This window comes from Thalassophryne amazonica, chromosome 5 (assembly GCF_902500255.1).
Source record: "Thalassophryne amazonica chromosome 5, fThaAma1.1, whole genome shotgun sequence".
NCBI lineage: Eukaryota > Metazoa > Chordata > Actinopteri > Batrachoidiformes > Batrachoididae > Thalassophryne > Thalassophryne amazonica.
In genome coordinates, this window is record NC_047107.1 from 18297607 (window position 1) to 18310008 (window position 12402).

The 12402-nt window shown below is 41.2% G+C and overlaps 1 protein-coding gene across 1 annotated transcript in view; it reads right to left on the reverse strand.

Annotated features, from left to right (window-relative positions):
- Positions 1-12402, reverse strand: part of glt1d1 (glycosyltransferase 1 domain containing 1) — a 103943-nt gene that overhangs the window by 65479 nt on the left and 26062 nt on the right. The window contains exons 5-6 of the mRNA XM_034169757.1: positions 8418-8454; positions 7159-7215 (exon numbers count right to left, since the gene is read on the reverse strand). Coding sequence (XP_034025648.1) covers positions 7159-7215; positions 8418-8454 — 94 coding nt within the window. The remainder of the gene's footprint in view (positions 1-7158; positions 7216-8417; positions 8455-12402) is intronic.

The following is a 12402-nucleotide window of genomic DNA, read 5'->3' on the forward strand; positions in this document are numbered from 1 at the left end:
AAATGCATGTACTCAAATGTGGGTTTTCATAATTCTTCATGCATTTAAATATAGTACCAGTCAACTATTTTGACACACTTTCCCAATGAAAGTGTGTCAAAACATTTAACTGGTCTTGTACGTCAAATACACCTTCACCAAAAATTGCTCCTGCAAATTACCAGCAACACCATAAAAAAAAAGAATGAACAAACACAGCCCCAAAATAATTTCATGTCAGATAACAGCGGCTTCGTCGAATTTGTGTAAAGCACAATAGTAATGTCTCCAGTTTCAGCTATAACAAATACAGGAGCGACAGTATATGACTTGTAGTGGCCAAGAAACACAGTGACAAATGGCCCTGGACTGAAGAGCCATTAATCAAGTGCTGCTCTCTGGACTTAACATTGTTCTGTATGAGCAGGACGGTACCTGGGATGGACATCACGTTGCAATATCCAATTTTAAAATAAAAAAAAAAAAAAACACTTTTGGTGGGGATCCTTGAAGCAGGAATATATATTTAGTGAGCCAGAGCCAGGAGAATGGAAATTAGAGGACTGGAGGGAGGAAAACCACATGTTCTAATCACTACATTAATACATATGAATACTGCACAATATTGTACATGGCAGCCAAATTTCACAAGGTGTGGACAGCTGAATATATTTGCTTTCATATTAACAAAAGTGGCACCACCTCTGACTGTACAAGACACAAAAAAAAATGATGTCCTATTCAAATGGATTTTAGATTTTGTTAATTGCAAATAGTTACACATATGTTGTACACTGTTAAACCGAACACTCCATTTTAATACGATAATTAAGTTAATGCAACTCAAACTTTGAAAAAAGTTATAGTCGCTCATTTCAATTAATTAAACTAACTCAAAAATGAATTGTTGTCATAACAACTCAGTTCCTTTAAGTACATTTAAAGTTTTGGGGCATTTAAGTGTTGGTGATGTATTTCCAGTGCATTCTATAGAGTCATTTTAATTGAGTTTATGTAACAGAGGCCCGCAGGTGTCGCTGTGCATATGTAGTTAGTAAACCTCACTCCCAACAGCTCAAAAGGATTCTGTGGTCACAAGGCCAGAGCCCTGGGTTTTAGCCTTCTGGTTAGAGAGTCTGACATCCATGCTGGAGATTGCGAGTTCGCATCCCGAGGGGAGTGAATGGGCGGAGTTATAACAACACAACACAGAGTGCAGCTGCTACATTTATACCATAATGAAGAACTGCAAGTTCTGTTCATGGACTACCACTTAGCATTTTATAAATAAACTAGATTTACATATGTTTAATTAAGTATAAATTGTTAAGTTACTAAAACTTTAACAAATTTTTGAAAATTATTTTATTTAAGTTGGCAAACTCAAATGGTTTAAGGCAATCGGTTTCCTCAAATGGTTTGAGTTCAACTAACTCACTGAGTTTTACAGTGTATGTAAAATTCTCTCTCTCTGACAGAGAAACATCTGTATGGGGAGACATTTATACACTAAGGTTCCTCCTGTAGCAGGCATGTTTTACATTCTGTGGTTAGGAGCAAAGATGAATGGGTTAACCCCCATGCCCCAGGAACAAACAGAACAAAAACAGAGCCCTGACAAAGATCAATCAGAGGTCACCAGCATGTCTCAGAAGATAAAGATCACTCAGGTGTCCATAAACTGAGGAGACAATATGTCTGAGTGGGATGGTCCTCTACAGTATGGCAAAAATAAAAATGTGACTTTCTTAAGGTGCTTCCTGACAAAATTGTTCATCTTTTGCGCAACATTTTATTTTGACACGACTATTTTAACCACTGCCATACGTGAGGTGGAAGATGCAGTGGTTGAGCATATTAGTGCAAACCAGCAGTAGTAACGTACCTGTTCACAAATGAAATACTAATTGAAACAACAAACCTTTCTCCTTTAACTGACCATACAGGAGAGATTAAAAAAAGTATTACATGTCACTGTCCACCTACTTGGTGAAAACAAAGTCATGAGGAGTGGCATTTGGTTCCGATTTTTTTGTTTCCGGGAACTGACGTCGGTGCCGCTCAACAACTTGCAGCAGGTATTGTTGCTGCTGTTCATCCTTCGTTTAGGATCTGATTGTAATCCTGGATAAGTGCAACTCCTCGCTCAGCAAAATCATTGACAGCAGCAATGTTATCCAGGACCTGCTGTGACCACTGGAATGACGGGTCATCCTCCCACTCTGAGGGGTCCTTGATGAGGAAGTCCATGCTGATGTTGACTGCCTCAAAATTTGACCCGAGGCAGATGTAACAAAATCTGCCACTAATGAACTAATGTATCCAGTCCATAAATCAAAATGTCACAAAAAACAGGGGCTGGGTGGCAGTGGCTAATATTTTTCAAATATCATGAAATTTCTCCCAATTAATTTTTACCCCTAAAGGAACCAAAAAATGAAGCCATACCTTGAAGCACCTTTGGGACCAAGCTAATTTCTGGGTGACCCCAACATAGTCATAAACCAAAAAGACAGAATGTCTGGTTAACCCCAAAGTAATCAAAGACAGAACAACGAAAACATTCAAAGACAATCTGAGAGGAAAGTAGTCAAAGGATAGAACAACACAGACATTCCAACAGAATTTCCACTACAAACCGCACTGTGATGATCTCCGACGTATCGAATAAATTTCTGGAATAGTTTGAAAAACTATTTCAGAAAAAAACTACTGGAATGCAATAAGGGTGGGAATCTCTAGGTACCTTGCTATAGGGTAGCGCAGTCTTGTTTAAACCCCTGTGTGATATTGCGGGATTTGACCACTTCCCGCGACAGCCTGCTGTTGTGCAACATAAATACAACATCATTTCACACGGAAAAATGAGGTACTGTTTTGTTTTTGGCTGCTATCACCAAAGCAGTTGCAAAAAGTGCAGTTTTTTGGTTCCCAGTGGAGAAGGGAAGACAAGGCAAATGGGAAATGTCGTGTCGGTAAGTGTTAGCCTACACAGTTAACCAGAGTAGCTGCATTCTCTCGCCTGCACAACCGCCTTGACATGTTTGAGCTCTGGGTCATAATCAAACTGCAACGCATATCCACTTTCCACCGCATCGTCACATTTTCTTTGCATTTTCACTTTGTTTGCAGTCTAATTTGCCCAAAAACTCTGAGAAAGTGCCATGTTGCTGATGGGGACATAAGAGGGCTGTCCCCGGATTTAAGACTATTGCATCATAGGAGTCATGTTTTAACCCTTTAGTGCTCACCCTGAAATTAGACTATGCTGCCCAATTCAATTACAATTCAGAGGGCTCCGATGACTTTAAAATGATAATCAATGCATCCTTTGATGTAACATTTTTTTCTAAGATTTATTTTCTTTTTTCTTACCATGTGACTTGTTGGTACTTTTTAAATCAAAGTATTTGTAATTAAACATAATTAATTCAGTTCCAATAAATTCTTTAACATCTCAGCCACATTTGCACTGGCTCTCATTCACTGATTCTACAACCCCAATTCCAGTGAAGTTGGGACATTATGTGAAATGTAAATAAAACAGAACACAGTGATTTGCATATCCTCTTCAAACTATATTCAGTTAAACACACCACAAAGACAAGATATTTAATGTTCAAACTGATAAACGTTTTTGTGCAAATATTTGCTCATTTTGAAGTGGATGCCTGCAACACGTTTCAAAAAAGTTGGGACGGGGCAACAAAAGACTGGGAAAGTTGATGAATGCTCAAAGAACACCTAATTGGAAACAGGTGAGTGTCATGATTGGTTATAAAAGAATCATCCCCAAAAGGCTCAGCCATTCACAAGCAACAATGGGGTGAGGATCAACACTTTGTGAACAACTGCGTGAAAAAAAGTCCAACAGTTTAAGAGCAAGACATAACGTAACAAGTGAACACTGAGAGACATTTCTCAATGTTCAATTGCAAGGAATTTAGGGATTCCATCATCTACAGTCCATAATATAATCAGAAGATTCAGAGATTCTGGAGAACTTTCTACACGTAAGTGGCAAGGCCGAAAACCAACACTGAATGCCCGTGACCTTCGATCCCTCAGGCGGCACTGCATTTAAAAACCAACATCATTGTGTAAAGGATCTTACCACGTGGGCTCAGGAATACTTCAGAAAACCATTGTCAGTTAACACAGTTCGTTGCTATCTACAAGTGCAAGTTAAAACTCTACCATGCAAAGTGAAAGCCATATATCAACAACATCCAGAAACGCAGCAGCCTTCTCTGGGCCTGAGCTCATTTGAAATGGACAGACACAAAGTGGAGAAGTGTCCTGTGGTCTGATGAGTCCACATTTCAAGTTGTTTTTGGAAATCATGGACGTCGTGTCCTCCGGACAAAACAGGAAAATGACCATCCAGACTGTTACCAGCGCAAAGTTCAAAAGCCAGCAACTGTGAAGGTATGGGGGTGTGTAAGTTGCCCATGGCATGGGCAACTTACATATCTGTGATGGCACCATCAATGCTGAAAGGTACATCCAGGTTTTGGAGCAACACATGCTGCCATCCAAGCAACGTCTTTTTCAGGGACGTCCCTGCTTATTTTAGCAAGACAATGCCAAGCCACATTCTGCACATGTTACAACAGCGTGGCTTCGTAGTAAAAGAGTGCAGGTATTAGACTGGCCTGCCTGCAGTCTAGACCTGTCACCCACTGAAAATGTGTGGCGCATTATGAAGTGCAAAATACTACAACGGAGACCCCTGACTGTTGAACAACTGAAGTCGTACAAGAATGGGAAAGAATTCCACCTACAAAGCTTCAACAATTAGTGTCCTCAGTTCCTAAACGCTTATTGAGTGTTGTTAGAAGGAAAGGTGATGTAACACAGTGGTAAACATACCACTGTCCCAGCTTTTTTGAAACATGTTGCAGGCATCCATTTCAAAATGAGCAAATATTTGCACAAAAATAATAATACAATAACATGCTTTTGGAGGGTGGTATGCATTTTCAGAGGCCCAACGTTGATGCCCAGTCACCCAAAATGACTTTTTACTGAGATACACAACACATACATAAAACGTTGGCTCACTTTAACTTTTGTCATGTCTGTTGGTGCGCGCTGCTCTCCAAATTCGGCAGTGCGTCCTCATCAAGCTGGCTGCTTTGGCTGCTGTTCATTGTCGTACTATCCATGAGAAAATCATCCGGAATATCCATATTGGGACCAACACACACTTCTCGTCTTTTTATCTTTTCCTCTGTGGACAGTTTTTTTTTTCCCTCTGCGGACAGTTCTTGGGCTGCGCACGCTCTATGATGTCATTTGTTTATGCACAGCGGGCGGGTATAGCCAGGTAGCGTATCGGCCTAGCAATGCCTCAGTAAAGTGATGATAATAAAGTTTATCAGTTTGAACATTAAATATCTTGTCTTTGTGGTGTATTCAATTGAATATAGGTTGAAGAGGATTTGGTAATCATTGTATTCTGTTTTTATTTACATTTTACACAACGTCCCAACTTCAGTGGAACTGGGGTTGTAAATGCAAAAACCCAGAGGTGCCGTGCACCACCAGTGCTTCCACTGCATGTGTCAATGTGGGCTCATGGAAGTAAGTAAGTAAAGCTGGGGTTTACACTGTGCGAGTTTTGGCCCTTTTTGAGCTGATTTTTCACTTGTGCGAAAAATGTTTTGGATTGAGCTACGTTCCAGCTTAATCATGCGTCCTGCATCGTGTAGTATACATGGAGTAACGAGCTGCATTTAACCTCTCACACCACCTCCCCATTGGCAATCGTATGGCTGGATGAAAATCAAACCTGTTTGATATTCTGGTCGGCCCAAGTGAGGGTATCGCGCTGTTGAAGCAGCGCTGCAAGTGTCTATGAGCCGATTTACCCCAACATCTCACAATGCTCATGTGCAAACACCGATGTGGAATTGGAGAGAGCATAAACAGTGATCATCTCTTTGGGAGAGAGCAGCTTCTGTTTACATTTTGCTTCCGGAAACACGAGTCCGACGTGTGGTTTTTGAACGTACAATATGAGTAGTCAGATAGCATCAGAGCATCGGGCCGTATAGTATGAGAACATAAATCGCGCGCTCTGAACTTTTACACCCTGAGGTTTTGTCGTACAGTTTGAGCTGGAGCAGAGTACAACGGCTGAAAATATTACATAGTGTCTGCCCAGCTTTAGTAACTGCACTGCAAATTTTGCAGAGTAAAATATACTCTGCCAGGACAACATTTAGTCCCAGTCCAAATAGAGTTAAACATCATCTATCACAGTGCTAAATCAATTCTATCACAGGGTAAAATCAACTCGATCATGCTGTGTACGACTCTTATTGGAGTTGAAAAACGTGATTTGACAAGACGGTAGAGCTGATTTCACTCTATAATAGAGTGCATTTAACTCTATTTGGACTGCGACCAAATGTTATCCTGACAGAGTATATTTTACTCTGCAAAATTTACTGTGTGACTATGTTTGGACTACTACCATTCCAGCAAAGCAAAAGGCAAAACATTTATGTGCACCTCATCACGATTTATGGGCACGTGTACACCCTATATGAGTATTATCACTGAGATCAATGGCTGAGTTTACTTGACTCAAGTCTCCTTATATGTATAGTAAGTATGTAAATTCTCAGACCTGGGAAAATGTTTCCAAGTGACTGTCCTGAGGAATACCGTACAGAAAATTGTTAGTCAAAAGATCGTCCTCCGGGGTCCAATGGACCACCAAAGTCTGGAAAAAAGTTAAACACGAAGAGACTGAATATTGTTCTGATAATAATCAGTTCAGCACATTTGGTGTAAATACACAGACATGGACCTTTCTATGAAGTCTACCATTATCATCAAAAGCTAAAAAAAAACAACAAACAGAATCTATCCACAGATTGATAATTACCCCAAGTAAGTAGGATATTGTTTCTGAAAATAGTTGTTGCTACTGGCATTTTCAAATGGTGTTTTTCATGAACAAGCTAAACTGAATTCCTCTTCATTGTTGTGGGAGTGTCAGCAGATACCACAAAACTGTGACAAATAAATGGTTAGAACCGGCTCTAGGCACCAGTAGAAACTGTAAAATTAGGAAACAATCCAATACAAACACCAAAATTTCACTCAAGTTACATATTACATCCTATATTGTAACTGTGCAGGATCAACTAAAAGTTGTAATAATACCTGAGCTCCTCAAGAAATCAGTCCAGCAGAACGTCTTGGTCACTTCAGTGTGGATGCCTTTAAAGACAAATACATACTATCACAACAACAATAATAATGATAATAGTTAAAAGCACTTTATATGCTGACTGACATCTATTAGGAAGTTACCAAAGTACCGGTACCTTTAATTTAATTTAATTTACATAAAGAGGAATGAGATATACTGTCTCCATATGCAAAAATCTAATGCACTTTGTCTGTTTACTGTGTCTGCGCATGCACACACACACACAGACAAATGTGCCTGAGGTGAGCTCATTTGTAACCCTACCAGCCCACTGAACAGGTTTAACTTTAAGGAACTGACACTAAGGTTTAGTCACAGAAAACAAATACATTAAAATGTAACACCAAGAGTTCTGACTCCCAGTTTCCAGCCTTCTGGCACATTTAATCAAAGTTCTGACAGCAATATTCAACCACACTGGCAAATATTTGCACTGCATTCTGTTGGTGATAGTCCTACTCACTGACTTCTGTATGTGCAGCAAACTGCCTGTGTGTGTGTGTGTGTGTGTGTGTGTGTGTGTGTGTGTGTGTGTGTGTGTGTGTGTGTGTGTGTGTGTGTGTGTGTATGCATGGCACATGCGTGTGTGCACCCACGGCAAGACGTGCAAGGAAATGACAAAGCACAAAGATGACAGCAAACTGATGACCAAATCCTAATAAAACAAAAACTCACAAAAGAAAATCACCAAATAAATTAAAAACATGCCAGGGGAACCCAAAAACAAACAAACACCTCACAGAATGAAGGCAAAAGAATGCAAACACAAAGAATGAGACCTGATGTACCACTTCAGAAATGTGAGGCATGACACGTATACTAGCCATGACTCACTAATACATTTGCATCGCTCTCTGTGGGACAAGTCTGGCTGTTTCTGCACCCCCCCACGCCCCCACCCCATGTGTAATCATAATTTAACCTTCATGTCAAGAACATTTACTGCAATCAAATGTTGTGACATTGTCATTGTCCCAAGTAATAAACCTCTAATCTATGAAGGGTCATTGTTTGTGCCAAACAAGGCCACTGGTGGGACACAGCACGGGAGAGGTATTTGGAATGCCAAACATGTCCCTTGGCAAGAGCATAGACAAGCAGACAGAGCACAATAATAGAGAAGAAACATCAAAGCCAATCGATGCAACACTTCAAATGAAAGTCAGGAGTGCACAGAACGAGAGGAGGGCATTCATCCTGCTGATCTTACCTTGGGGTTGGACATAAATTTTACTGCAGTTTGAGAGCTTTACAAAGAAAATATTGGAAAAAGTTTCAGTGTAACAGCTACCAAAACATAATTTTTTGTAAAACAATTTTTAATCACAGACTAATTGCAGGGGGTGTCTTGAGTTCAAAGCATATCCTCCTATCACACTGCGCCGGTAGCTCAATAGGACAGGAGAACTTGAAGGTAACACTGCGTTCGATTGTATGTCAGAATATCCAATGTCCGTAGGGGTGGTGGCCAAGTGGTTAATGCACTTGGATTCAGTGCGGAAGGTTCCTGGTTCGAATCCCACCCCTACCACATTTCTCCATGTAAAGTGGAGTTGCGTCAGGAAGGGCATCTGGGGTAAAATTTGTGCTAATTCAACATGTAGATCCACCCTGGATTTGCTGTGGCGACCCTGAGTATAAAACAAGGGAGCAGCCGAAGGGACTTACTATTTGTATCCAATGTCCGATCTAATGCTTTCCAGTGCATCTGCTCAGGAAAAGGTCATCCAGCCTCTTTCTGGAATATTTTCATTCTCCATTTTGGGAGTGGGATTGACCCACCACAGTACTGTCAGCAACACCAAGGTCCACAACTCAAGTCAAGACTCGCCAGAAACATTTACTGCATAAAACATGCCATCAAACACAACATATAAGTAAACGTTAAGGAAAAGGTTGTCCTTACTGCTTGCTGTGTGCGCCGCCACATTGCTGTGACATCACATCGCCGTCAGTCTTTACGGATCCTGCTCAAGATTCCAACTTGGAACTCAGACTCGAGTGGTTGTTCTATTGCATTTTTCTGAGTCTCAGCTACATTTTTCAGAGTTCCAAGTATAATCTAACATTGCAAAATAGAAGTAAATGGGCTACCAATATGTAGATCTGCTATCTGTCTGTTCTTGGATTAGACACATCATCATCATCATCCTCATCCCAGTGCACCCAGCTGGAAATGAGTACCTGGCTTGTTTGGAAAAGTAACATGCAATGACCTCTCCTGCAATCCCAGTCAGGAGAAGTCAAAGACCATCGATTTCAGACTACTGAATCTGAGGATAAGCACTGGGATGAATGGGCCATAAGGCCTACATAAGACTAACTTCATTCATTCATTTTCCATAACAGTGTACTCCAATCAAGGGTCATGGGGATGTTGTGGGGGCTGGAGCCTATCCTAGCAGTAATAGGGCACGAGGCGGTATACACCCTGGACAGAACGCCAGTCTATTTGCAGGGTCACACATCGACAGACAAACTCATTCACACTTGCATGCACACCTACGGTTAATTTAAAGTGTCCAAGTCTCCTAAACTGCATTTCTTTGGAAGTGTGAGGAACTCTGAGCATTTGGAGGGAACCCACATGAACACGGGGAGAACATGCAAACTCCACAGAAAGGAGCAGGCGGGAAGCAATCCCATGGCCTTCTTGCTGTGAGGCAACAGTGCTAACCACTAATGCACCTATAGGACTTACTTCTTAGGGCTTACTTCTTCAACCTATACAGTATATGTTGAAGAAGTAAGTCCTAGGTGGATTAGTGGTTGACTACCACAAATTACGTTGTCTAGTCATAGTCACACTACTCCTCACATACGATAATTAGCTAAAGTCAAGAAGCGAGCTGCATAATAAAGGGGGAGGAAACTACAAAATGAGTCAGATGTAAAGTAATTTCATGAATTTGATCACACTGGAGCCATTCAGTGTGTGTGTGTGTTTTCTGTCACAGTAACATGTGTTGCAATGCCTCTTAGGGCCTGTCTGCCAGCCGTCAGCACTAAATGGAAGACATAAAGTAATCTCTGGCCTATGAGTGGAATCTACTCTGAAAATAAACCACTGCAATATTGTTTTAATGTCAAAGTCTTTGGGGACGGGACAGGACAGGACACTGCACTAGGACAGTAAAAATCCTTCTGCACTATTTAATGAAGCTATCAAATTCCTGCTGTGTACCAGTGTCCTGTAAAATGCAAACAAAACTGAAGCCCATACAGCACGACTACCAAAAACATAAATGCTTCATGATTAAAAAGAGATAGTCAATTAATTTCTAATTCTGTTAGTGCAGCAGATAACTGAAACAATCCTTCAAATGATGATACAAGCACCAAATTTGGCACAAATATGTTGTGTGGGCCGCTGAAGAGGAGGTACTGCTGGCCCACCACCACAAGATGGCGCCCTGCTTGAAGTGCGGGCTTCAAGCACGAGAGGGCGTCGGAGCAACCAGGAGTGACAGCTGTCACTCATCATCCATACCAGCTGTCACTCATTCACTTCTCATCACCACCACCATAAAGGCCGGACTGCAACTCCACCTCCCCGCCGAGAAATCATCTACCATTCAGGTAATTTCTCTGCTGACTGACACTGTGTGTGTTTAACCTGAACTTCTATTGCAGCCATTTTTCCTGGAGTGTTTCCTTATCTGGAGGATTGGCGTTTGGTGTGACAGTGACGGCTTCGCCTCACACCCCAACTCAGATAAGTGGTTGACCAGGAGCTGCACGAGTGTGTGTGATTGGAGGTGGAGGTTCTCCCTCCTTTACTTAAGACAGACTGTGGGATTACTGAGTGTGCGAACTCACACTCATCTGGACTGTCTCTGTTTTCTGCCAGCAGTACCGGGTCTGACTGCTGAAGACAGCGGCCACCTGGGGCGCAGGGCTTGGCGGCTCCGGTGTTCTTCAGCTCCGTTGGTGGTGGAAGCTGTGTGGGGATCCAGCTCCTCTCTCTCCAGGCGTCTTCTATCGTCGAGCCTGCCCACACGTCACCTGGTGTATGATTGACAGTCCACCATATTGTTATTGTCTGTACGTTGTTGTGCGATTCACAACATTAAATTGTTACTTTTGGCTTATCCATTGTCCGTTCATTAACGCCCCCTGTTGTGGGTCCGTGTCACGTCACAACAAAATACACATTAGACATTACTCTTTTGGAAAAAAAAAAAAAAAAGAATGGCAACTTGAATTTTCAATAGGCAGCCAGGTAGGGGTCAACTGAAGAATTCCACAAGGGTCAAAATTTAAAGATGCTTAAATCAAATTGAAAACTACACCACATTAATTGTCTGATTATAAAGATTCTGAAAAGGTATAGCTTGGACTATCTGTGACTGAATGTTATGAAGTTGTGGGGTAAAAGCAGCAAGAATGGTGACAAAGGTCAATTTCAGTTTGTACAGGGGTCAAAAGTAAAAGTTGCTCCAATTTTGGTAAAAAAGCAATGCAAATTATTGGTTGAGTCAACAGGATTAAAAAAAATTAATAATTTTTACAGTGTTGAATGCTTGATCTCCAAAGTAAAGGTCAAACAAGGTCAACGTCCATTGGATTCTATGACATGTGACATATATTACCCCGTAACATGATAACCAATTATGATTATGGTTCAAACTATTCTTTTTTGAAACCCATATCAGTTGAGATGGTAGTTCCGGGTCTTCCTGACCTTGCTCTGGCTTCAAACTGTCACACAAGACAGGGCATCCCCCCTAATGTCATAACCATGTCCTCATGGATTTTATTTGGAGACATTCCCTTTTTGGGAGATACTTCACTGAAATATTGTGTGTGCAATATTGCACCCAGTGAGTCAAAATTTCGCACTTTCGAGAGAAATGTTGGCTTGTCAGAATGTGAAAGATGGCGCTATATAAAAAAATTGATTGATTGTTTAAACGAGGCAGGCCTTTATTGAAGGCCACTAATTATTAATAAAATGCTGCTTGTTGCCTGCCCTGTCACATGGTGTTAACTTACACACATATCCCTGGGTGTGGCAAACCAAAGACAGCCGCTTTAGATCAGAGCCCTCTGCATGGCTGATAGCCTGTTAAACCTACGACAGAGACAGCAAAGGCTGTGATTGGTCAATTTCCTGGTTTCACTCCTTCCTCTCCCATCATATTTTAAAAGTTTTTGCAGTGCACATGCCGATTACATTTTCATCATGGATCAAA